Source organism: Delphinus delphis, chromosome 2, assembly GCF_949987515.2.
Source record: "Delphinus delphis chromosome 2, mDelDel1.2, whole genome shotgun sequence".
Taxonomy (NCBI): domain Eukaryota; kingdom Metazoa; phylum Chordata; class Mammalia; order Artiodactyla; family Delphinidae; genus Delphinus; species Delphinus delphis.
Window position 1 is genome coordinate 140,658,144 of NC_082684.1, and position 27,625 is coordinate 140,685,768.

The 27,625-nt window shown below is 33.3% G+C and overlaps 1 protein-coding gene across 2 annotated transcripts in view; it reads left to right on the forward strand.

The window, feature by feature from the left end:
• VPS13C (vacuolar protein sorting 13 homolog C) overlaps positions 1–27,625 on the forward strand; it is a 174,676-nt gene that overhangs the window by 35,485 nt on the left and 111,566 nt on the right. For both annotated transcript variants that reach the window (XR_009518476.1, XM_060005858.1), the window contains exons 6-16: positions 1,083–1,192; positions 3,497–3,556; positions 5,998–6,057; positions 7,416–7,496; positions 8,446–8,503; positions 11,140–11,267; positions 12,674–12,780; positions 13,354–13,525; positions 14,686–14,748; positions 18,425–18,554; positions 19,123–19,217. Coding sequence is in view for 1 of the 2 variants with exons in the window: in XM_060005858.1 (XP_059861841.1) it covers positions 1,083–1,192; positions 3,497–3,556; positions 5,998–6,057; positions 7,416–7,496; positions 8,446–8,503; positions 11,140–11,267; positions 12,674–12,780; positions 13,354–13,525; positions 14,686–14,748; positions 18,425–18,554; positions 19,123–19,217 (1,064 nt within the window). In the remaining variant the exon portion in view is untranslated. The remainder of the gene's footprint in view (positions 1–1,082; positions 1,193–3,496; positions 3,557–5,997; positions 6,058–7,415; positions 7,497–8,445; positions 8,504–11,139; positions 11,268–12,673; positions 12,781–13,353; positions 13,526–14,685; positions 14,749–18,424; positions 18,555–19,122; positions 19,218–27,625) is intronic.

A 27,625-nucleotide genomic window follows, 5' to 3' on the forward strand; every position in this document is an offset into this window, starting at 1 on the left:
TTTTATAGCTGTTAGCAGTTGCCTTATGTATTGAAGTGCTCCTATTTTGGGTGCATATATATTTATATGTAGAGCTGGTGTGGTGGTGGTGATTTCTCTTAGCTTTTGCTTGTCTGTAAAGCTTTTGATTTCTCTGTCGAATCTGAATGAGATCCTTTCTGGGTAGAGTAATCTGGGTGGTAGGTTCTTCCGTTTCATCACTTTAAATGTATCATGCCACTCCCTTCTGGCTTGTAGAGTTTCTGCTGAGAAATCAGCTGTTAACCGTATGAGAGTTCCCTTGTATGTTATTTGTCGTTTTTCCCTTGTGGCTTTCAATAATTTTTCTTTGATTTTTGTCAGTTTTATTACTATGTGTGTCAGCTTGTTTCTCCTTGGGTTTATCCTGCCTGGACTCTCTGTGCTTCTGGGACTTGGGTAGCTATTTCGTTTCCTATGTTAGGGAAGTTTTTGACTATAATGTCTTAAAGTATTTTCTCAAGTCTTTTCTGTCTCTCTTCTTCTTCTGGGACCCCTATAATGTGAATGTTGTTGTGTTTAATGTTGTCCCAGAGATCTCTTAGGCTGTCTTGATTTCTTTTCATTCTTTTTTCTTTATTCTCTTCTGTGGCAGTGAATTCCACCATTGTCTTCCGGGTCACTTATCCATTCTTCTGCCTCAGTTATTCTGCTGTTGATTCCTTCTAGTGTATTTTTCATTTCAGTTATTATATTGTTCATCTCTGATTGTTTGTTCTTTAACTCTTCTAGGTGTCTGTTCTTTAATTCTTCTAGGTCTTTGTTAAACATTTCTTGCATCTTCTCGATCTTTGCCTCTATTCTTTTTCTGAGGTCCTGGATCATCTTCACTATTATTATTCTGAATTCTTGTTCTGGAAGGTTGCCTATCTCCACTTCATTTCTTGGGTTTTATCTTGTTCCTTCATGTGGTACAAAGTCTTTTGCCTTTTCATTTTGTCTATCTTTCTGTGAATGTGGTTTTCCTTCCACAGGCTGGAGAATTGTAGTTCTTCTTGCTTCTGCTCTCTGCCCTCTGTTGGAGAATTTCAAGTCTTGAACTTGTATTTTCCTGTTTTTTATAGATAAACCAAAAGAAGCCAAAAAGGATACATTGTTGGAAAAATTGGCAACTCAAGTAATTAAAAATGTACAAGTAAAAATCACAGACATTCACATTAAATATGAAGATGATGTAAGTAACTTAGTTTACTTGGTTTAAGTTAGTAATTAAGTGTGTATTTTATGACACTAATTCTTGATTTGCCCATAAATAGCAATTTTGAATCCAAGATAGATTTTTTTTCCTGATTAGTACACTACCATATCTCCTTCCTTGTGTTAGGCTTTTTTCATCCGGCATTAATGTGTGTACATATATCATAAAACTTCCATATGTTCCTTTCTAAAGCTAATTTAAGAGATTTTTGGATTTTTCTCTATCATTTATTTTGAATTTTGTTTAAAGACTTAGACTAATATAACTTTAAGGAACTAATTTTTTTTATTAATAACAAAAAATTAGTTTCCAGAGGTGATGAAGTAATCGTTTATAATGGTAGTTGGTAGAGAGGGGACTAAAATTTGGGTCAGTTGGCTGCTAGTCTCATTCACTTTACTTTCCACCATGTTGGATTTTAACACCCACAGCTACTCACACACATGTGTAGCAATATTTAGAAACCACACTTCACTTATAAGCAACAGTTTAACATTTGTTGATTAAGAACTATTTTACTGATTAATTTTAGTTAAAATGTAACAAATATTTTGAACTTAATAGGCACTGCTTTGTCTTAAAGTTCGAAACATACATGAGAAGCCTTGAATATTTTTCATTTACCTAACAAATTGGAAATGCTTTTTCATCTTTTCCAAAAATGAGTTTGCTTTCTTTTTTGTTTTTAGTTTGCTTTAAGTTTGGATTGAATTAAAGTCATACTGCCATGTATAGAATTTATTTTACTTTCCTGATAAGTTCCTTTTGTAACTTAATATTCAGTAAGACACACCTGTGGTTTTTCAAGATACACCATCTCTATCTTACACTGACTTTTATGTTTTGGTTTTTCTGTAGTCATTACACTGAATTTTGCTAACAAATAATGTCTAAAAACCAAAATAATAAATCTCCTTGTTTAAAACAAACTTAGGAAAATAAAATTGACTCACCCCATCTTGGAAGTAAAAGAATTATTCTTAAAGCTAATGGCATGTTGGTGAATGATAATCTCAGTTTAAACTTAAACTAAGCTTTTTTATTGAGCAAATACAATTCAAAAGGTACATTATTTCTTTCTCTTTAATGAAGAAATACAGAGATGCATAGGAGTGGGACAAGTAGTATCAATTACATTAAATTGGTGTCAGCGACAAAATATATTAAAATAACCTAAAGGAAAAAAATTAAAAGCACAAAGGGATCTTCCTTCTATTGCCTCTTTCAATGTGATTACCTTAATTATTGTGTCTAGAAGGATAGTGAAAAATATAGAAATGGGGGGAGGAAAAGTATGATTATCATAAAGATGTTCTTTGTATGATAGCAGTAATTTATGGGTAGTGCATTAGCAGCTGAGGAGTTGTGTTTTATTAAAGTTCCTTCTGAAATAACTGCAAGTTATTTTGAGCTTGATATCCATAGGTATAAAAAGATGAATATGGGAATGAGGGGAAATACATTTTGCCACAAATCATAATATATCTAATATTAAAAACAAAGCTCACAAAGCTGTTTGTGCTTTGCAGCTGTACCAGAGCATGCATTTAGGTGACTAAACTCAAGTCTGTGGTGGATGATTTAGAACATGATTTTTCTCCTCTCTCTAGTTTCCCTATTTTCTTTCATGACCAAAAAACACTGACTTTTGGACATCTTTGAGATGTCGAAAACAATGACATCGTACACACCATGGCACAGTTTAAGCACTGTGTATAAATATAATTTGGGTATTGAAGATGAGAAATAGAAGTTTAACATTGGCATATTTTGAGTTAAGGGATTGAGGAAATTAAACGTTAAGAATCTTGAAGCATCTTCTAACAAACCATTTTTAAAGTGTCCGGGAAATTAAAGGCTTAAATAGACAGTTCACATTTCTAAATGTGAAAATCTTAAATGTTTTAAAAATAATTTAGTGGCATGGTTTTACCTGCAACTCCTTGTTTTATTTATCTATGGAGAACATCTTTAACGGTATATACATAAAGAGACTGTCTCTTTTAAACTATGTAGACAAGAGTCTGTTTAGTCCTAGTGAGTGAATCTTCTCACTTCTAGTAAGAAAATAGTTCCACTAGGAAAGTATCATGTTAGTGTCATGCCTACAAAATATGGAAAATCCCAGCCATGTTACTGTCTTCCTTCCCTTTCTTTTACACAAATCCGTTTGGTTGCGTTACTTTTAAACTCATTGTCCTATGTTGCCTATTGTAGAGTGGAGAATGGATTTACCCTCACTGTCAGTATATTTTAATGTCACCCTTTTGTCTTTGATAGGTAACAGATCCAAAGCGGCCTCTTTCATTTGGTGTCACACTGGGAGAACTTAGTCTATTGGTAAAGTTACCTTATTTAAAATTTCTGTGGAACCTGTGAAATATCATTCTCAAGTCACGGGGTGAATTTCCTAAAATCAGCTATTACTACAAATAGCTGTTTTATTTTTACGTGTAATCTTTCTACAGCTTTTCTAGGAATTTACAACTTTTAGTGATACTTTTATTATAGTCTCTAATTATTTTGATTTACCTTTGAATTTAACAGATTTCAAAATATCAAGAACAAGTGTTTTGAAAGTATTAAAAGCTGTATCTTAAATCTTTAGTAAATTAGGGGAAGATAGATTTCTATAGAGTCATGTTATTGTCCATAGTATAATTTCCAAATAGTTTATACATTGTATCTGTTTATTATATTGAAATGTACATAAGCTAATTTATTTTGATTAAGTATTTTATAATGCAGTTTGGTTTTCCTCTTAAAGGTCTTTAAGGATATAGAGTGTGTATATCCAGGTTGGACATTTTTTTACTATTATGGACAACTAAGTGGTAGGAAACATGTTTTAAAGTTAAGGACAGTGAGCAGTAGATCATACTGGGTACATTTTTGCCTTTGATTAGTTATATGAAGAGGGCCTTAGTAGGGAAAGAAGACGAAGAAAAAAAGAAAGAGAAGTAGACTATTAAACAGAAAAAGGACATTGTTACATGGAGGCCTTAAGAAGATACATGCATGCAGAGAAGTAGAGGTATACATCAGTTGAAGATCAAAGCAGAAAAATGAAAGAAAAGGTACTGGAGAAACAAAGGAAAGGGAGTCAAGGAAGCTAGTGTTTAATACACTGTTTATCCTCTGCTTGTTTCCAAAATGAATTTGAAGTAGCTTTCAATAAAAAAAATAATACTATAACACTTCTAAAGAAACCAGAATCTGTGTTCTGAAAGGCAGAGAGAGAATTGTTCCAGAAAAATGAGACCAGCAATATTAGTCATAAGTGAACTCACTGTTTAATGTTGAGATTCTAGAAGACCAAATGAAAAATACAAAATAGTCACACAGTTCCCATTGACTGATAACAGGCATTCTAAGGATGGTGTGTAGTTTCCTTAGTGTGTGCTGTTGTTTGATCCTCTGTATCTTTGCTCAGATTGTTCATTATGGTTTTCTTTGCCTGCGTTATTCTTTTCCCTTAATCTGCCTGGTGATTCTATTCAGGCTTTAATAGTTCCTTCCGATACTACCGTCTTTCTCATTCTTTTTTTTTACTTCACTTTTAGAAGTTACCATTCCTTCTTTTATGTTCCCCATTATATTTTATCAAAGCACCTGTGACACATTACTGAACTGGTTATCATGTTGGTTTCTTTCTATCCAGCCTTCATTCATTGATACAATAGTACCTATATTTTAGTGTTTTTGTGATGATTAAATTAGATAGTTTGTGTAAAGCATTTGGTACATTGTCTGGCTCAGTTTCTGCTTCAGCTACTACATTGACTATTATAACAACAATAATAGCAAACTTAACTCTTTCTGTATCTATACCATTCCTTCTTTCCATCTTTCCACTTACAAACTAACTTTTATATCTAAGATAATCTTCCCACCTCTGATCTGGATCCCGTCATCCCCCATGTCCTTAGGAGACTTTTTCCCCCTTTTCTCTCACCCCCTCCTACCTTTTGCCTTTTCTTCCTTATTTCTGTCAATTTCCTTCTCTTTCCTAAATCTTCAACCCTTCTTCTTCCCTCTTCTCCCTTCCCTACCTCCTTCTTCTAAGCATTTAAATACATTCAAGCGTCTCTTTTATATTAAAATTAAAAAGCCTCTCCTTAATCTTCTCCCACTGCACCCAGGCCCCATCTAACTATTGCCTTCTCCTTCTCTTCTTTCTAAGTTTGTGAGAAAATTCTCTACCTTTGCTATCTTTATTTCCCCACCTCCTAATGACTCCCTACCCACTATACTCTTATTCTACTGCTCCACTGAAACTGCTCTTAACAAGTTCATTGGTAATGCCCTGGCCGCTTAAGTAAGCTTATTTTAGTTTATCTCACAGCAGCTTTTGGCATTGCTGACCATACTGACTTTGTAGAAACATGGTCATGCTGTGATTTCCATATTCTCCTGGTTTTCTTCCTACTTCGCAATAATTATTTATTTATTTAATTTTTACAAGAATGTGGACCTTCTTCAATAGTTTATAGGCTGGCTCTCTGTTTTTATTCATACCCAATTCCTTCCACACACAGACACAGAGTAGCTCAGTAATTATTTTCTGAATGAATGAACTCAGTTAAATTAGAACCTCCTCAATTCCATTTTCACTGTTCCTTTGATTTTGTAATACAAATATGTAAAGAAACAGGTAACTAACATTAGCAATCATTAGCTAAATGTCTTTTTATTCCCAATTTATTTTGTTACGGTTATTAGAGCACTGTTTTGTTGATACATATACTTCATTTGAAAGTTACTCTTTTTTTTTCTTTTAGACTGCAAATGAATACTGGACTCCATGCATATTAAATGAAGCAGAAAAAATTATATACAAGGTATTAGACTAGACTTTTTAATCCATTTATTTTCCTAAGTACAAACACTTAATGTATTTTCTTCAAGAAACCTTGATGGAGCAGAATATGCCATTGGAATATGAGTTAAAAGGTTTGGGTCCAGCTTTGGCTCTGCTACTTACTATGTGACCTTCTGTAATCACTTAACCTATTCTGAGGTTTAGATTCTTCACCTAGAATATAAAGAAACCGGATAAAATTAATGTTTCCCAAATTGTATTCATGGAGCATAATATACCATTGGAATGTGGGTTAAAAGTTTTGGGTCCAGTTTTGGCTCTGCTACTTACTATGTGACAACCTTCTGTAATAACTTACCTATTCTGAGGTTTAGATTCTTCACCTGGAATATAAAGAAACTGAATAAAATTAATGTTTCCCACTTTGTACTTCATGGAGCATTAGGTAATTAAGATATTATCAGATTTGTTGAAAAAATATTCTCTGGTCAAGTAAGATTACTGACTAAAGTAGAAAGCTGTACATAGTTAAACAGGTACATTTTATTTTGTTTTAAACTCCAGGACTTCACAGTACTTTAAATATGCTAATAAACATTGTGAATCTTTAAGAAGGATATTTAGTATGTAGCTTTCCCCACCTTTGTTCATCATAGAATCCTTTCCCCTCACCCCTCCCTTGAAACAGCCATTTGTAACCACTGGAGGAATCATGTCTTTCTTTCTTTTTTTTTTTTTTTAATAAATTTATTTATTTTTGGCTGCATTGGGTCTTTGTTGCTGCACGTGGGCTTTCTCTAGTTGCAGCAAGCGGGGGCTACTCTTCCTTGAGGTGCACGGGCTTCTTATTGCAGTGGCGTCTCTCATTGCAGAGCACAGGCTGTAGGCGCGCAGGCTTCAGTAGATGTGGCACACAGGCTCTAGAGCGCAGGCTCAGCAGTTGTGGCGCACAGGCTTAGTTGCTCCACGACATGTGGGATCTTCCTGGAGCAGGGCTTGAACCCATGTCCCCTGCATTGGCAGGCAGATTCTTAACCACTGCGCCACCAGGGAAGTCCTGAATTATGTATTTCTTATTCAGTGAAATATTTACAGTCTGTTAAATACTAAATTCTCAATAAATATTTGATCACTGAATGAATGAATCCCCTTGGGAATAGTGTTTCTGGAAGCACAATTTAGCAAATTCTAGATTAATAATAAAGTCTGTGTATAACATACATATATTTTCCTCCATTTTTGCAATATCTCCTTTCCTTTAAAAGTTCAAAATGGCAACTGGAGAATTTTGGGGTAGTGAACATGAGAATAATCTCTTAATATTGATTCATAATTTCAGTGTGTTAGTTACCTGACCTTTTCCATTTTCTTCTATAGCTTATACGGCTTGATAGTCTCAGTGCCTACTGGAATGTTAACTGCGTAATGTCGTACCCGGAGTCAAGGGAACACATCTTGGTAATTTCAGTTCGTACCTTGAAGAGCTAACCACACTCCATAGATTTGTTTTACATAGCGGTCTTTAATGAGGACAGGATATCAGTCTTTTGTTTAAGTTGTATGTAACTAAGTCAGAAGTGTGCAACACAGTTTTTGGAATCACTCTATCTTTAAAAAAAAGCACTTTTGATTTTGAAGATCTTTGTGAAATCATTCTCTTGACAGTGAGATGAGAACCTATACTATCACGTTAAAACTGTGTTTATGGTTTTTTACATTCTCATTTTGATGGTATTCTGGTTGCGTTGTGGAGTTTCATATGAGAATGATTACTTGAAGAGTATTGTAAAGAAAGGTGATACCTTTCAGATCTAAAAAATGTGTTCTTAGCAAATGTTTTAAGCATTTGTGATGATGCATTCTTGAATAGTGAACGATTGCTTCAAAACTAAGCGTGCTAAGCCAGTCTTAGTCATGTTTATTTACTTAGAGAAAGGAAGAACAGTTGAATTTTCTGAATTGAATTAATTCCAAGATTCTATCTTTTATTTCTCAGAAAGATATTGTAACATTAGGTTAATTTGCCTTTGTCTAGAAAGTGTTTGAGATCCTAATTCATGGATGTGTGTGTGTGTGTGTGTGTGTATGTATATATATATATGTGTATATAAGTATGTACACATATACGCATTTTAAGTCAAAGGGGAACACAGTCTTAAAATCTTGTTTCCAGATATTTAGAATTTATAAAAATTATCTACTAAAGTAATATTCTAAAGAAATATATCTGTAAATAGTGCTCAGTGTGTTTTTCTTATAGACTAATAATTGTGAAGATGGGAATAAAGATATTGATTTAGGACCAAATTTGTGTGTGTGTGTGTTTGTGTGTGTTTGTGTTTGTGTGTGTGTCTGAATATGTATGCATTTTCTTTTTCATTCTCATATAATTCAAATTTTTATTTAGGGTCAGCTGAAAAGTGAAATTCTTACAAGTAACAGTATACCCCCGAACCATCAATACAGTAAGTAATGGTAAAAGTTTATTTCATGTTATAAGAAGCATGGGATTAAATACTTTATTTTAAACTACTTTTTCTGATAAAGTTATTTTGACAAAGAGAAAGTATTAATTTTTTATGTTAGTTTTATGATACAGCATATTTGGTATATAATTTAGTATTTAGAAATAGATTATAACACACCACTGGAGAGTGCGAAGGGCACTGTGGCTGTAGTTCACTTCCAACAGTTAACCCCCTTGACCTCCATGTTTTCTTCTACCTTGTTATTGTCTACTTTGTTTTAGGAATTAGGTTTTCTTTTCTTTGTTTAATAACGAAATCTCTGAGATCTTGATATTCAGGATCTGAGCATGTCACTATTGCAGTATTAAGACAGACTGACTACTCCAGAGATTTTTTTTTTTAATGAAGTATAGTTGATTTACAATATTATGTTAGTTTCAGGTGTACAGCCTAGCGATTCTGTATTTTTACAGATTATACTTCATCATGGATTATTATAAGATAGTGGGTATAATTCCCTGTGCTATACAGTAAATCCTTATTGCTTATCTATTTTATGTATAGCAGTTTGTATCTGTTAATCCCATAACCCTAATTTGTCCCTTCTCCTTCCCTCTCCTCTTTGGTAATCACAAGTTTGTTTTCTACATCTGTGAGTTGTTTCTCTTTTGCATATACATTCATTTGTATTATTTTTTAGATTACACATATAAGTGATATCATATATTTGTCTTTTTCTGTTTTATTTTACTAAGCATAATATTCTCTAGGTTCATCCACATTGCTGTAAATGGCAGTATTTGATTCTTTTTTATGGCTGAGTAATATTCCATTGTATATATGTACCGCATCTTAATCCATTCGTCTGTTGATGGGCACTTGGGTTGCTTCCATGTCTTGGCTATTGTAAATAGTGCTGCTGTTAACATTGGGGTGCATGTATCTTTTCAAATTAGTGTTTTTATTTTTTCAGGATATATACCCAGAAGTGGAATTGCTGGGTCATATGGTAGTTCTATTTTTGTTTTTTTTGAGGAACCTTCATATTGTTTTCCATGGTGGCTGCACCAATTTACATTTCCCACCGACAGTGCACAAGGGTTCCCCTTTCTTCACATCCTCTCCAGCATTTGCTATTTGCAGACTTTTTGATGGTATCCATTCTGACAGGTGTGAGGGGGCACCTCATTGTTGTTTTGATTCATATTTCTCCAGAGATCTTTTTTCAGTAAGCTTTTCTATCTCTTGGCAGCCTCACCTTTACTTATTTTTAAATAGATCTCTAACAAAGCTGCCTCTGTATTTATCCCATTCATTTTCTCCATTTCAGTTTTGTTCTAAAGATGCTATTCTTTTGTTTTTATTTAGTGTACCACTTGATGTTTGTTCTCAGCTTTCATGCCAGTGTTCTTCTATACTCCATACTACTCTCATTCACTGTTGTTTTCTTCTTATTCTTTTATAGCTAATTGCCTTTATATGAGAGCTGGCTGGCACTTCCTCTTTATGTCCACAAACCTCTCTATTAAACGATGACAGAGTTTTTGGATACTGTTAGTTCGTGAGAGCATTTAGTTTCACTCATGAAAGAACTTGTTCAGAAAAATCTACAACTTTTTTCTGAGACATGTTTCATTTATAAATAACCTCTAAATAAGTTAAAATTTTTATACAGTCTTATGCAAATTGTAACTACTGTAAGATACCACAATTTATATAATTTTAATACTATTTGCAATTAAAATTTATTACATTACTTTGCTCTGTCATCTTCCCTAATATGCTTTTTCATACTACTTCTCAACTTCAAAAATATTGCCTTTAGTTGAGTCTAAGATTATGTATGTAATGATCATTTTGAAAATTATAAAGTAGTAGGCAATTTTTTTTCTGGGTAATATGAATTTCATTCATGATTCTGTTCCTAAATTCTGACTATGATTAAATAATATGGAAAGTAATCAAATTTTGTTTCCTACATTGTATTAGTATTTTTTTTTGGGGGGGGGCCATGTCAGGCAATACTTTGTAATTATTTTTTAAATTTTTATTGGAATGTAGTTGATTTACAATGTTGTGTTAGTTTTAGGTGTACAGCAAAGTGAATCAGCTATACATATACAGATATCCACTCTTTTTTAGATTCTTTTCCCATATAGGCCATTACAGAGTATTGAGTAGAGTTCCCTGTGCTATACAGTAGGTTCTTATTAGTGATCTGTTTTATATATAGTAGTGTGTATATGTCAATCCTAATCTCCCAATTTATCCCTCCCCCTGTATTATTATTTTTAATGAATACTAAAATCATTAAATGTCTTGTAGCAAGGAAGGGAAACATAATTTTACACAGACTGTGAATAACCAAGATTAGATTGTCTATATTTTGTACATTTCTTACTTAGAAGCATAAAGCGCCAGTTTCCTCTTTGGAGAGTCCACTTTTACATTGAGTCTGACAGTTTGTATTATGCAGATAAGTAGATGCTTACATAGTTTTTGGTAGTGATTTTTTTTACATATTTTTGGTCATTTTTCTCTACTTTCAAAGTAACAGTGTTCTCATAATTATTTACAGTTGCTCATATGTAAGGGCATGTAAACATATCTTACGTCTTCCCATGTTATATAAGTTTTCCAGCCAATATCAGCCTCTGCAAAACTCTACATGAATCCTTATGCAGAAACAGAGCTCAAAACACCTAAACTTGATTGGAACATAGAAGTACAAAATATTGCCATTGAATTGACCAAACCTCAGGTAAGATTCATTTGGGTATTTATAGCTTTGATTAACCTTGAATTTCAGTGGCTTTTGTCCTCTGTGATTATTCCTTCTCCAGTGCTCTGGTGGTTGTTTTGGTTTGTTATGTTGAGATTTGATATATCTCCTAAAAATAGATTATATGTGTATTTTTAAAAGAAAATAAATACCATATATAAGAAATAGTTTTCCTTCATTTTATCTGATTTTTCCCTTCTTGGTGGAGAATCTTACCAAATTATAGTGAATGACATGATTCCCATTTAATTCCCAGTCCTTGATGGAGGGTTTTAATAGTTTTTTTCTTCCTCAGATTTTAATAGCAGACACTCTTACATTAAATATTGTTCACTTAATTTTTAGAATAGCTATGTTGGCAAGCTTCTTTTCCTTCACTTGTTTCTCAAGTTTGGTTATGTGCCTAAGGAGTTTGGATAAGACATCTGGAGAACTGGAAGTGAAAGGAGGATGGGAGATTTAGCTAACTGAGCTTTTAGCCCAGTGCAGTCCAGTACAAATATAATGCAAGTCATATGGGTAATTTTAAATTTTCTAGTAGCTGCATTAGCAAAATAAAGAAAAGAGGAAAACAATTACTAAAATGAATAACATTTTATTTAACATACCCAAAATATCATTTCAACATGTAATCAAAATTAAAAATTGTTACAATATTTTATATTTTTATTTTTTTCTTAAGTCTTCAAAATCTGGGGTTTATTTTATACTTACAAATACATTTAAATTCAGACTATCTGCATGTTAAGTACTGAATAGCCGTGTGGTAACTCTTAGGTAGAGTTGCGTTAAGAAAAAATGGAGAAGAGGCTGGACTTCCCTTCTTTATTTTGCCTATAGTTGTGTGTGTGTGTTTCCCTCCATTTGAGCTGTTTACCAGATACACACAGAGTTGTTGTATTGGTGGTTAAGATGGGTGGTTAAATAGCTTTATCTTGCTTTAGTTATGCAATAATTTTCTGGAGCAATTTGAAATTCAGCTTATAGATAACAACTGCTTGAAATGATGGTCCAGAGAAAAATATGTAGTTTTAGGAATCGGCATGTTTCATGTTAGTAGTTACAGATACCATATTTCATTGGTTCTAAGATTTACATTTATTTCACACTTTAATATATTTGAAAATAGGATGTATATTATTATTGGTGGTATGACAGTTTAATTGGCAGTACTGTTTTTTTTTTGTAGTAGAACTTAAAATTATCTTACAACTTATAATCATTGTTGTCTTAAATCTGATGAAATATATTATTGAATTACCAGACAACTATGATATTCATTGTTCAGAGAGTTTGAAGTCTCACTATAATGAAAATATAACAGAATTTGGTGTTTATTCATGTGTGTGATGTAACAAACGTTAACTTGGTTTTTGTTTTAATAGTACTTAAGTATGATTGACCTTTTGGAATCAGTGGATTATATGGTTAGAAATGCTCCTTACAGGAAATATAAGCCTTATTTACCACTTCATACCAATGGTCGACAATGGTAAGTTAGAATTTTTAAAAAAATATTTTATGAGAACCATGTAATCATATAGTTAGGGACTCTCAGAGCTAAGAGACCTTTAAAGCCATGTAATGAAGCCACTTAATTTTTTAGAGACATGAGAGGGATATCTTTTATATTATGTTCTTGTTACTCTTTTTTTTTAATAAACACGTTCTCTTGTACTCCTGCTCCTAGATTATTCCCAAATTCTTAACTCAGTATTCAAGACTTTCAACTTTTTTTTGATCTTATTGCCCTTCAGTAATGGATATGAACTCCAGTGTGGCAACCATATTGGGATACTGTTAATTTCACACAACATGTCATTTTGTGTCTTTATGATTTTGCTTTGGCATATCCTCTTCCTGGAGTGGTTTGTTCCATTCATAATCTATTTAAGTCAGAGAATTGAAGTACTGGGGAATAGAAATGTTATCGCTGAGCTTTTATAGGAATACAGTTAATAAGAACAAAAAGAGTAACAGTGTAGCTCTAAAATGTCAAAGCTATTTTCCTCCTGTTTCTTAAACCTTCGTATTCAAATGTGCATTAACAAAATTTGATTTGCAGGTGGAAATATGCAATTGATTCTGTTCTTGAAGTTCACATAAGAAGGTATACACGGATGTGGTCATGGAGTAACATAAAAAAACACAGGCAATTGCTCAAGAGTTATAAAAGTGCCTACAAAAATAAGCTAACACAGACTAAAGTCCCAGAAGAAATACAGAAACAAATTCAGGTATATCTTGTATATATTGGTGAGAGCTATTATTTGTTAAATCATCCTTTAATGTTAATTTAATTTAACTTAAATTTAAATATAATTTTAGAAACAACAGAACTGAGCTCTTTTTGAGAGAATTGTATGGAAAATGCAGAGTATTTTTTCCCCTGTTATTTCCTTTGAAAAAAAGCTTCCTAATATCAGGGTACTTGTAAACTATTTGGAGAAATGTGTTTGGTTTTTATAATAATGTTTAGAAAATCAATATCAGAGCTGTTCACATATGTGTTTAATATTAGCTAGATGTGTATTGTTAGTTTTGTTAGTGGCTTTTTTTTTAAGAGTTCAAAGTATTATTTGTAAAAAATAGTTCTTATCCTCAAGATAGGAGTCTTATTTACCCCCTTCTGACATATAGAAAAACACATAATTTGCTTAATATCATCTGATCTTGATTATATCACTGTTTTTGCTACAAATTCATAACATAAAGAGTTAATCAAATTGTTATTCTGAAATATATAACAATCACTAATATTATATATTAGAAAAAGCATCAAGTTTCTCAGTATCTTAGATCTGGTATACTCATGTATAAAATGGAAACAGTATCTGTCTTACAGAGTTGTGAGAATTGCATGAAATAACACATAGAGCATGTGACACACAGGTCACCCACTACATGTTAGATTCCTCTTACATAAATTCCCCAAGTTGGTTTCTGCTTTAGTGTACTTGATTTGAAGAATTTTACATTCTTAAATTTTGTGTTTTATTAAGGTGCCTTTGGTACGATGATTGTGAAATAACACAGAAAAGGGGGAGTCAGAAGTAACAACCATAAGGCTAATACCTAAAACAGGTCCCCGTCCTAAATATTTTTGTTTCCACTTGCATGTATGGCTATCTCTGTATTATAGTGGTCTCATTAAAATTCTTATTTTCATATTGTATTTAACAAGCATTTACTTTCTTGGAAAATTGTTTCTCACATTGCAAAAACGTAAAAATGTAAAAGCCAAGTGTACATTCAAATTTATATATATTATACTTTCAATAGATCACAAATTGCTGTTTGTTCACGGACTAGAATAATCCTAGAAATCATAGAAGAAAAAAATGTTTTTAATCTAATGACCATTTTCTTTGTTTACAAGTGTCTCTTTGTTTTTTAGGATTTGGAGAGGCCACTAGATGTTTTTAACATAATTTTAGCAAGGCAACAAGCACAAGTTGAGGTAATCTTTTTTTCTTTTTTTTTTCTTCATGATAATTTTTTTTTTTTAAACTGGAGTATATTTGCTTTACAGTATTGGGTTAGTTTCTCCTGTACGACAAAATGAATCAGCTATATGTGTACATACATCCCCTCCCTCTTGGACCTCCCTCCTATCCCCCCATCCCACCCATCTAGGTCACCACAGAGCACTGAGCCGAGCTCCCTGTGCTATACAGCAGGTTCCCACTATCTATGTATTTCACCCATGGTAGTGTATATATGTCAATCATTTTTATTAGCTGATTTTATGTTTTAAACATGTTAATACTACTCCTTTAAACCTGGGATCAAGAAATTTAAGTTTCATAGGAAGTTGTTTAGATTTACTCACGTGAGAATAAAGGTTGAGTTTTCATGTCTTAATTTAGTCTCAGGAGAAAATTAATTGGAATATTGGAGGAGAAAACCCTACTAATATGAAGGGGCAAATTTTCTAATTTTATAACTAAAAATTTGCTAACCCCCCCAAAAGCAAGTAAGTAAAAGTCATCCATAATCCTACTAACACAGAATGCTGGTGTTAACATTTTGATATGTAGGCTTCTAGTTTTTCTCTCATGCATATGTACCTAGTTATTTATGCTTTTGTATCCCCCATTTCTTTCCCTTTATTTTCTCTTCCCTCCCTTCCTTCCTCCTTTCTTTAACACATTTTCTTTTTTTCCCTCCTTCCCTTCTTCTCTCCCTCTTCTCTTCCTTTCTTTTTTTTCTAAAATTGGACTCAGTCTGTTTGTAATGTTTTGTAATTGCTGACTTATCCCACTTGGTACCTTGTCCTCATTGTTCCATGTCATTTCTATTATTCTGTAACGTGACTTTTTTGGTAAATGAAAAAATAAATTATAAGTGCAATAAACTCATTGTAGAAAAGTTAGAAAATAAAGATCCACAAAAAAAGAAAATAGAAATACCCTTTATCTCACACACTAAAGATAACTACTGTTAATAACTTTTTGTGTATTCTTCCAGTCTTTTTTATAGTCATAGATCTTTATACACATACTCATTTTTTTAAATGGGACTAAAGCATATGCACTTGTTCATTCATATACTTAGTAAGTGCTCATTGAGTGCCTGTTGTACTAGCATAATAGTTAAGAGTGTAGACTTGGGAGTCAGATGGTCTGGATTCTAATCCCAGCTTTGCTATCCGCTACTTGTTTGACCTTGGGTTGACTATTTAACCTGCCAGTGCCTCAGTTTCCTCATTTGTAAAACTATATTAATTCACAGTACCTACATCATAGGGTTATTGTGTGGAGTACCTGATAAACTATATAAACCACTTAGACTGTTATGTGCCTGGCACAATGCTATGCACATAATTATGTACATCTCATCACCCTTGCCGTATTTTATTGGTTAGAAATGAGTCACAGGTCATGCCCACACTCAAGGGAAGGGGACTGTCCAAGGGTAAGAACACCAGGAGGGAGAAGTTTTAGGGCAGGTGGGGGATGAGTACAACATGTGAAAAAAAAAAGTGAGGAAACTCACTATTGAAAAGGTCACTTCTCCAAGTGTTGACTTCCCTCCACTTTTGCTAACTTTTCAGAGTCTGTGGTAGATACTTTTTATGTTTTGTCCAGAATTTGTTGTTGTAATAAGCAATGAAGGATGTGTTGTAGAGGGCTTAGGTAGGCCATCATGGAACTGAAAGTTCATCATTGGATTTAGCCTTAAAGAAATCATTTAAAGAGCAAGTTTTATAGAATAGTATGGGTAGAAATTTGATAGGAATGAGAGGGAGTGGAAGATGAGGAATTGGAGAGACTAAGTACAGACAGTCATGATACTTCACTGTAAGTGGAAAGCAAGATAAAGGGAGTGGCAACTTGTGGCGATTGTGGAGTCAAGAAAAGGTTTTGTAAGTTGCTTTTCTTTCTTTAAAAAAAAAGTTAGTGTTCTGTTTTATATAGTATTCCATAGAATTGTTTATCCAACATAATTTTAAATAACTGACTAGTATTCAATTCTGTTCGTATACCAGAATTTGCTTACTATTTCCCACTGGTTATATTTGATTATAAATGACACTACAATGAGGAGCCTTGTCTTTACATTTTCTCAAACGTCTCTTATTTTCTTAAGGACAAATTCCCCAAGGTGGGGCAGAGAGTGTGAATATTTTAAAAGGTATTTGCTGCTACTGTGGATTTGTTCCTATGAATTAGAGAAACATTTTGCCAGAAGAAACAGATAATTCTAATCCTCCCTAAATTAAGTTGCTTCAGTTTAATTGGGTGTTCTTAATACTACTTATCAGTTGCTTCAACATTGAGGGAAGAAGATAAATTATTGGATGCTGTGGCTAAAGAAGGATGGGATATAGATGAAGAGAAGGCAATTAGATTCATCCAAGATTGATGTTTTTTCATTATAGTGGAAAATCTGCAGGGCCAGAGAGTTTAAAATGTAGGTAGAGGATTGGATGAAGTTATTTACCTTGGCCTCTTAGCTGGACAGGGAAGGGAAGTGAAGGCAACAGAGGTGGTATTTAGGAAAAAGTGAAAGGGTTTTGCATACCTCTTCATATTAAATTTTATACACATTTAAAAATTTATGGTCTCATAGATATATTTTACTGTGAAAAATAAAAATGCATACTAATCTTCTATGCTAGGAGAATAAAGAAGTTAAATATTATTTCATATAAAATATAAACTAATCAGCTATATATTTTTTTACCCATTACATTTCTGACTGCTGAAAATAGATTAAGCTTGACAAAAGTTAGAGCTGAGATATAACTGGGACCATCAATGATTTTGTGGCCAGATATAGACCTATTCCCCTATTATTTGTTTAATGTCTACTTGTTAAAGATAACTTACTTAGTATAAACTGAGTTGTTAATCAAACTTATTCTCTTTACTATAGAATTCAGCTCTTTAACTTGTCTTTTGGATTATTTCACTTTTTGGTACACACAGAAGCTTGCAGTATGTTACCAATTTACTACCAATTTAAAATATTTTAAAGTTAAAGTGGGAAAATTATTTACTTATTCAGGAAATGAGAAGATAGAGTCTAAATTATTTAAGCCCTATATTGTTTTCATCCTTTTGTTTTCCACTTTTGAGTTATTTGTCTGTGTTTTACTGAAAAGTGGGTAAAGACAAGAAGCAGCAGATAATCAAGCCAGGATTTGTTGAGAAACAGGATGAAATGAGATTTGAGGACTTTCTAATTTTATTTATATTCTGTCCCCCAAACATGTTCATAGTTAGCAAGTCAACAGTGTATGTGAATTATGAAATAGGATTCTTAAATTTTATTTTTGAGTGTGGAAGTGTCTTCCTTTCAGGGAACTTTTCATTTTAAAAATCTCCTGTCATAGTAGCTCCTTACCTTGTAAATTTGGAAGACACATTGCTCAGAAGAATTTTACTTGAAACCTTAACTTACAAAATGCAACTTCGTCAGAAAGCTGTCAGTAGGTGTGACAAGTATATAAATTAATAGACTGTATTAACCAAATAATGTTGAGAATCGTTTCAGAAGGAACTAGCTTTATTGACTGCTTTTAACTTAATTTAGTGTTAAAAAAATTAACCATTGTTCTTACCTGGCTACACCTGAAAGTGAAGAGGGCATTTATTCTTTAATTAAATTTTTTAATTTTTATTTTTTAGGTGATTCGATCTGGGCAAAAATTAAGGAAAAAGTCTACTGACAGAGGCGAGAAACGTGGAGGCTGGTTTAGTGGGTTTTGGGGTAAGAAGGAATCTAAGAAAAAAGATGAAGAATCTTTGATTCCTGAAAGTAAGTTCCAAGTCAGATAGTTTATTGTACACTGATAAGGAAAAAATATATAAATTATGTTTTAACCAGTCAGTGGAATTTTATTTCATAATATTTTTGAAATAAAAGTAGCTTAGTATAGTAAACATATAAACAAATACATCAGGATGGAACATTCCCATGTTTATTTAACTAAAATAAAACTTCGAATTTTTGAGAAAAGTTATTTGTGTGAAATTTTAAAACTTGAAATTCAGAAATCTCACAGGTAGCATTCCTTATTGTTACTTTTTTACATGGATATTTAATTAGATGTTTCACTTAATTTTTAAAATACTTAGGGAATTATAAAATTGTTATGTGACATCTGAATTCCCTTAATGGTGTCTCTTTGCATTTTCTTCACCTAAATAAGCAAATACATGATGTTTAACAAGTCAAAATAGTATATTAGAGGAAATTACTTTGCTGCTTTTGCTTTAGCATTTGTGTCTATTGATTTTAGGCCACTCGTTAGTTTGGTTTGATTTTTTTTATTGTATCTGTAAGACTGAAGCAATTGATTTCTTAAAATATTATCTTTTTGTAGCTATTGATGACCTTATGACACCAGAGGAAAAAGATAAGCTCTTCACGGCTATTGGTTATAGTGAGAGCACCCACAACCTAACTTTACCCAAGCAGGTAATTGTTTAGGTGGTAATTATTTAGGTGGTTTCGTTTTTCTGTGTTATCTTTAATTGGGTTAAACAAGTTATTGATTTTTAAAGTAACTAATAAAAATACGTTACAGTTTGTTTCTGCTTTACTTTTTGTTAAATGTTTCAGTCAGACCTTACCAATTAAAACTGTCTCCAACTTTAGATTTAGTTGCTTTAATGAATGTGAGAATAACCTGATAAAAAGTACTTATTATAGAGGTAAATTGTCTTTTAAAAATTTTATCTTAAAAAATCTGTGTGTGTGAAATGTAACTCATGTATAAAAGAGTCATCAAAACCAAAATGTATTGCTCATTTGATGTGTCATAAAGAACAGCTGTGTAATTACTATCGGTTAAATTATAGACTGTGCAATAGATAGGGCATTACTGTGAGATCTATCTCTGTTCTTTCACTGTGTGTATTTTGCTCACTTTCATTGTTGTGTAGGTATTTTCATTTGAAAATACCACAACTTATTTATTCATACTTTTGTTTATGGGCATTTGGGTTGTTTTTGTTTTTTGGTTGTTATGCTGCTGTTAACTTCTTGTAAATATCTTTTAGTGGGCATATGAGATTTTCTGCTCAGTATATCCTTAGGAGTAGAATTGGTGTATCATAGGATATGAGTATGTTTAACTTTAATAGATTCTGCTAAATACTTTTCCAATGTGAAAAACATTTCCATCATTGGTATATGAGGATTCTTATTGTTCCACATCTTTACCAACTCTTACCATCATCAGTCTTTTAAATTTATCCATTCTAAATGGTTAGTATGTAGTATTTCATTGTGGTTTCAATTTGTGTTTTCTGGATGACTGAAGAGGTTTTTCACTTTCTTGTACTGTTGTAGGCCTGATAGATATCCTCTTTTGTGAAGTAGCTTTTGAGTCTCTTGTTCATTATTGGGTTGTCTTTTTCTTATTGGTTTGTAGGAGTCTTTTATGTGTTTGTTAAATTACATTACATCCCTAGAAATTAGTCATTTTATAACTGGAAGTTTGTACCTTTGACTGCCTTCACCAATTTCCCCCATACCCTGCTCCCTGTTCCTGGAAACCACCAGTCTATTCTCTGGTCTTTTTAGATTCCACATATAAGTGAGACCGTACAGTATTTGTCTTTCTCTGTTCGACTTACTTTACTTAGCATAATGTCCTCAAGCTACATCCATGTTGTTGCAGGATTTCCTTCCTTTTTATGGTTAAATAATATTCCATTGTGTATATCCACACCACATTTTCTTTATTTTTTCATCAGCCAGTGGACACCTAGGTTGTTATAATGTCTTGGCTGTTGTGAATAATGCTTCAGTGAACATGGGAGTGCATATATCTCTTTGAGGTATTGATTTCATTTCCTTCAGATAAATATCCAGAAGTGGAATTGCTGGATCATAAGGTACTTCTCTATCTAGTTTTTTGAGGAGCCTCCTCACTGGTTCTTATAGTGACTATACCAATTTACATTCCCACCCACAGTGTACAAGCATGGGAATATAAATTGGTACAGCATAATAGCCATTCTAACAGGTGTGAGGTGATATCTCATTGTGGTTTGTTATTTTTTTTTCTAAAGAACATTGGCAAATGTTCTCCATATGAAGTTATTAATGTTTTTTAGTTGAAGTATAGTTGATTTACAATATTATATTAGTTTCAGGTTTACATCATGGTGATTCAGTTTTTTTATAGATTATGCTCCATTTAAAGTTCTTACAAAATAATGACTATATTTCCCTGTGATGTACAATATATCCTTGTTGCTTATTATTTTCTATATAATAGTTTGTACCTTGTAATTTCCAAACACCTTTTGTGCCAATCCCCCTTTCCCTTGCCCATCTGGTAACCACTAGTTTGTTCTCTATATCTGTTGATGGACATTTAGGTTGCTTCCATATCCTAGCTGTTGTATGTATTGCTGCTGTGAACATTGGGGTGCATGTATCTTTTTGAATTAGTGTTTTCGTTTTCTTCAGATACACACCCAGGAGTGGAATTGCTGGATCATATGACAATTCTACTTTCAGTTTTCTGAGGAATGGCTATACTGTTTTCCATAGTGGCTGCACCAATTTACATTACCACCAATAGTGTAGGAGGGTTCCCTTTTCTCCACACCCTCTTCAACATTTGTTTGTTATTTGTGGACTTTTTGATAATAACCATTTTGACAGGCGTGAGGTGATATTTCAGTTTTGACTTGCATTTCTCTGATGATTAGCCATGTTGAAATTTTTTCATGTGTCTTTTGGCCATCTCTATCTTCAGTGAAAAAAATGTTTACTCAAGTGTTCTTCCCATTTTTTTAATCAGGTTAGTTGTCTTTTGATATTGAGTTGTATAAGTTGTTTATATATTTTGGATATTAACCCCTTATTGGTAATATCACCTGAAAATATTTTCCTTTATATGGTAGGTTGCCTTTCCATGTTGTCAGTGGTTTCCTTTGCTCTGCAAAAACTTTTAAGTTTAATAGGGCCTGTTTATTTATTTTTGCTTCTGTTTCTTTTGCCTTAGGAGACAGATCAAAAAAATATTGCTGCGATTTGTGTCAGAGAATATTCTGCCTGTGAATATTCTTCTGTGAGTTTTATGGTTTCAGATGCTTACATTTAGGTCTTCGGTCCATTTTGAGTTTATTTTTGTATGTGGGGTGAGGAAATGTTCTAATTTCATTCTTTTACATGTACTGCCCAGTTTTCCCAGCATCACTTATTGAAGAGATTGTCTTTTCTCTGTTGTTTATTCTTCCCTCTTTTGTCATAGATTAATTGACCGTAAGTGTGTGGGTTTATTTCTGGGCTCTCTATTGTGTTCTGTTGATCTCTGTATCTCTTTTTATGCAGGTACCATACCGTTTTGATTACTGTAGCTTTGTAGTATACTCTGAAATCAGGTAGCGTGATACCTCTAGCTTTGTTCTTTTTTCTCAAAATTACTTTGGTAATTTGGAGTCATTTATGGTTCCATATAAATTTTAGAATTATTTGTTCTAGATCTGTGAAAAATATCATGGGTACTTTGATAGGGATGACATTAAATCGGTAGATTGCTTTGGGTAGTATGGCCATTTTAACAATATTAATTCTTCCAAGTTAAGAACATGGGTTATCTTTTCATTTCTTTGTACCATCTTCAATTTCCATTATCGGCATTATATAATTTTCAGAGTATAGGTCTTTCACCTTCTTGGTTAAGTTTATTCCTAAGCTATTTTATTCTTTTTGATGTGATTTTAAATGCGATTGTTACCTTGCATTCTGTTCCTGATCATTCATTACTAGTGTATAAAAAAGCAATAGATTTCTGTTTATTAATCGTCTATCCTGCAACTTTACTGAATTCATTTATTAGTTCTAAGAGTTTTTAGGCAGAGGCTTTAGGCTTTTCTGTACGTAGTGTAATGTCATCTGAAAACAGTGATGGTTTTACTTCTTCCCTTCCAATTTAGATACCTTTTATTTCTTTTTCTCGTCTGATGGCTGTGGTTAGGACTTCCAATGGTATGTTAAATAGAAGTGGTGAGAGTGGGCATTCCTGTCTTGTTCCTGATTTTAGAGGAAAAGCTTTTAGCTTTTTGGCATTGAGTATGATGTTAGCTGTGGGTTTGTCATAAATGCTCTTTATTATGTTAAGATATGTTCCGACTGTACCAACTGATGAGACTTTTGTCATGAATGGATGTTGAATTTTGTCAAATGCTTTTTCTGCATCTATTGAGATGATTATGTGATTCTTATCCTTCCTTTTGTTAATGTGGTGTAACATATTGATTGATTTGTGAATATTGAACCATCCTTACATCCTTGGAATAAATCCTACTTGATCATGGTGTATGACCCTTTTTATATATTGTTGAATTCAGTTTGCGAATATATTGTTGAGGACTTTTGCAACAATATTCATCAGAGATACTGGCCTGTAGTTTTTTTTTTTTGTAGTGTCTTGGTCTGGTTTTGGTATCAGGGTATTGGTGGCCTCAGAGAATGAATTTGGGAGTGTTCTTTCCTCTTCAGTTTTTTGGAATAGTTTGAGAAGGATAGATGATAACTCTTCTTTATATGTTTAGTAGAATTTCGCTATGAAGCTGTTTTGTTCTGTACTTTTGTTTGCTGGGAGATTTCTGATTACTAACTCAATTTTACTACTAATGGTCAGTCTGTTCAGATTGTCTGTTTCTTCTTGATTCAGTCTTGGAAGGTTGTATGTTTCTAGAAATTTGTCCATTTCTTCTAGAAAAGTTGTCCAATTTGTTGGCATATAACTGTTCATAGTATTCTCTTATGATTTTTTGCATTTCTGTGGTAATGGTTGTTATTTCTCCTCTTGCATTTCTTGTTTTGTTTGTGTGGGTTCTCTCTTTTCACCTTGGTGAGCCTAGTTATTGGTCTCTATTTTATTTATTTCCTCTCTGATCTTTATTGTGTTCTTCCTTCTGCTGACTTTGGTCTTTGTGTCTTCTTTTTCTTATTACTTTAGATGGTAAGTTTTGTAATTTGAGATTTTTCTTATTTCTTAAGGTAGGCCTGTATTGATATGAACCTCTCTCAGAACTGCTTTCACTGCATGCCATAGATTTTGGAGAGTTGTGTTTCCGTTTTCGTTTGTCTGGAGATATTTTATGACTTCCTCTTTGATTTCTTCATTGACTTTTTGTTTTTTTAATAGCATATTGTTTAGTCTCCATGTGTTCATGCTTGTCCCCCTTTACTTCCTGTAGTTGATTTCTAGTTTCATACCACTGTGCTTGGAAGAATTGCTTGATATGATTTCTGTCCTCTTAAATTTGTTGAGACTTGTTTTGTGGGCTAGCATATGATATATCATGGAGAACATTCCATGTGCATTTGAAAACAATGTGTATTTTTCTGTTTTTGGATGGAATGTCCTATAGATATCTGTTAAGTCCATCTGGTCTGTTGTGTCATTTAAGACCACTGTTTCCTCATTGATTTTCTGTCTAGATGATCTGTCCATTTATGTAAGTGGAGTGTTAAAGTCCCCTACTATTACTGTATTATTGTCAGTTTCTCCCTTTATGTCTGTTAATATTTGCTTTATGTATCTCGGTGCTCCTGTATTTGGTGTATATATGTTAATGAGTGTTATATTCTATTTTTGTATTGATCTCTTTTTCATTATATAATGCTTTTCTTTGTCTTTTTTAAATAGACTTTGTTTCAAAGTCTGTTTTTTCTGAAATGAGTATTGCTCCCCTCGATATCTTGTCATTTCCATTTGCGTGAAATATCTTTTACCATCCCCTCACTTTCAGTCTGTGTGTGTCTTTAGCTCTGAAGTGAGTTTCTTGTAAGCAGCATAAAGATGGGTCTTGTTCTCTTATCCAACCAGCCATGCTTTGTCTTTGATTGGAGCATTTAGTCTGTTAACATTTAAAGTAATTATTGATAGGTGTGTACTTATTGCCTTTTTGTTACTTGTTTTCCAGTGTTTTTGTAGTTCTTCCCTGTTCTTCTTCTTTTAGTTTCTTCCCTTTTGGTTTGATGATTTTCTTTAGTGCTGTGCTTGTGTTCTTACTCTGTATTTTTTGTATATCTATTGTAGGTTTTTGATTTTTGGTTACCGCAAGGTTCATGTTTGTTGACCTATAACTATATTTACTTGTTCAAAATAGGAAGTCATTTAAGCTCAAGCACATTCTAAGTGATACACATTTTTTTCTCCCCTCCTTCACATTTTGTGTTTTGATGTCGTATTTTACATCTTCATGTTTATCCCTTTACTGATTGTTGTAGTTATAGTTGATTTTATAATTTTTTTCTTTTCATCTCCATGATAGCTTAATTGATTGATCCTCAGCCTTTACTATGTATTTGCCTTTACTAGTGGACTTCCCTTACTACCTGATTCTATGTGGGTCTTTCTTAAAGCCTTAGTTTTGCAGGAGTCTTTTTGCCAGTCTGCAGTTAGTTTTCAATGAGAATTGTTCACATGTAGACATTTTTTTTTTTTTTTTTTTGCTGTACGTGGACCTCTCACTGTTGTGGCCTCTCCCATTGCAGAGCACAGGCTCCGGACACGCAGGCTCAGCAGCCATGGCTCACGGGCCTAGCCGCTCCGCGGCATGTGGAATCTTACTGGACTGGGGAACGAACTTGGGTCCCCTGCATCGGCAGGCGGACTCTCAGCCACTGTGCCACCAGGGAAGCCCTGTAGACATATTTTGATATGTTCATGTTGGGTAGTTGAGTTCATTTCACATCCTCCTACTCTGCCATCTTGATCTTCTCCCTCATTGTGGTTTTGAATTGCATTTCCCTGATGATTAGTGATGTTGAGCATCTTTTTATATACCTGTTGGCCATTTGAATATCCTCTTTGGAAAAATGTCTATTCAGGTCCTTCACCCATTTTTAATTGGATTATTATTTTTTTTGCTATTGAGTTGTATGAGTTCCTTTTATATTTTTCTTATTAACTCCTTATCAGATATGTGGTTTGCAAATATTTTCTCCCATTCTGTATGTTGCCTTTTCATTTTGTTGCTTCTTATTCTTTGCAGAAGCATTTTAGTTTGATGTTGTCCTGCTTATTTATTTTTGCTTTTCTTGCTTCTGCTTTCAGTGTCACATCTATAAAATCATTGCCAAGACTGCTGTCAAGGAGGTTTTTCATTTCCTTCTAGGAGTTATGGCTTCAGGTCTTACATTTAAGTTGTTAACCCATTTCTAGTTAATTTTTGTGAGTGGTGTAAGATAGGGGACCAGGGACTTCCCTGGTGGTGCAGTGGTTAAGAATCCACCTGCCAATGCAGGGGACACAGATTCGATCCCTGGTCCGGGAAGATCCCACATGCTGCGGAGCAACTAAACCCGTGCGCCAGTGCTATTGATCCTATGCTCTAGAGCCTGTGAGCCACAATTACTGAGCCCACGTGCCACAACTACTGAAGCCTGCGTGCCTAGAGTCCATGCTCTGCAACAGAGAGAAACCATCGCAATAAGAAACCTGCGCACTGCAAGGAAGAGTAGCCCCCACTTGCCACAACAAGTGAAAGCCTGTGTGCAGCAATGAAAACCCAACACAGCCATAAATAAATGAATTTAAAAAAATAGTTAGGGGACCAGTTTCATTCTTTTGCATGTGAATATCCAGCTTTTCTCGCACCATTTAACGAAGAGACTGTCTTTTCTCCATTGGGTATACTTGGGTTTTTTTTCAAGTATTAGTTAACCATATGTGCATGGATTTATGTGTGTGCTCTCGATTATGTTCTGTTGGTCTGTGTGTCTGTTTTAATGCCAGGACTATATTGTTTTGATTTCTATAGCTTTGTAATATAGTTTGAAATTAGGAAGTGTTATGCCTAGTCTAGCTTTGTGGGTTTTTTTTTTCCTTTCAGGATTGCTTTTGCTATTCAGGGTCTTTTGTGGTTCCATGCAAAATGCCATTGGAGTTTGTAGGGATTGCATTGAATCTATAGATTACTTTGGGTAGTATGTACAATGTTAAAAGCATTAATTTTTCCAATCAATAAACAGAGCATAGCTTTTCTGTTTATGTTTTCTTCAGTTTCTTTCATGAGTGTCTTATAGTTTGAAGTGTAGAGATCTTTCACCTCCTTTGTTAAATTTATTCCTAATTATTTTATTGTTTTTTTGCTGTTGTAAATGGGATTGCTTAAAACTTTTCTTCAAATTAGCGTATAGAAACACAAATGATTTTTGTATGCTAATTTTGTATCCTGCAACTTTACTGAATTTTTTCATTAGTTCTAACTTTTTTTGGTGGAGCCTTTAGGATTTTCTCTACGTAAGACATATCATGTGCATAGAGAGGCAATTTTCCTTCTTCCTTTCCAATTTGGATGCATTTTGTTTCTTTTTTTGCTTTATTTCTCTGGCTAGGACTTCAAATGCTATGTTTAATGGTAGTGGTGAGAGTGGGCACCCTTGTCTTGTTCGTGATCTTGGGGAAGAACATTTTACCTTTCAACATTGAGTATGGTGTTAGCTGTGGGCTTGTCATATATGGCCTTTATTATGTTGAAGTACATTCCTTCTATACCCAATTTATTGAGAGTTTTTATGGTGAATGGATGTAGAATTTTGTCAAATGCTTTTTCTGAATCTATTGAGATAGTCATGTGATTTTTATCTTTTTATTCATGTGATATATTACATTAATTTCTTTTCGTATGTTGAACGATCCTTACATCCCAGAGATAAATCCTAGTTGATGATGGTATATGATCTTTTTACTGTGCTGCTGAATTTGGTTTGATAGTATTTTGTTGAGAGTTTTTGTATCTGTGCTTATAAGTGATATTGGCCTGCAGTTTTTTTTTCTCATAGTGTCCTTTTCTGGCTTTGATATCAGGATAATACTGGACTTGTAAAATGAGTTTGGGAGTATTCCT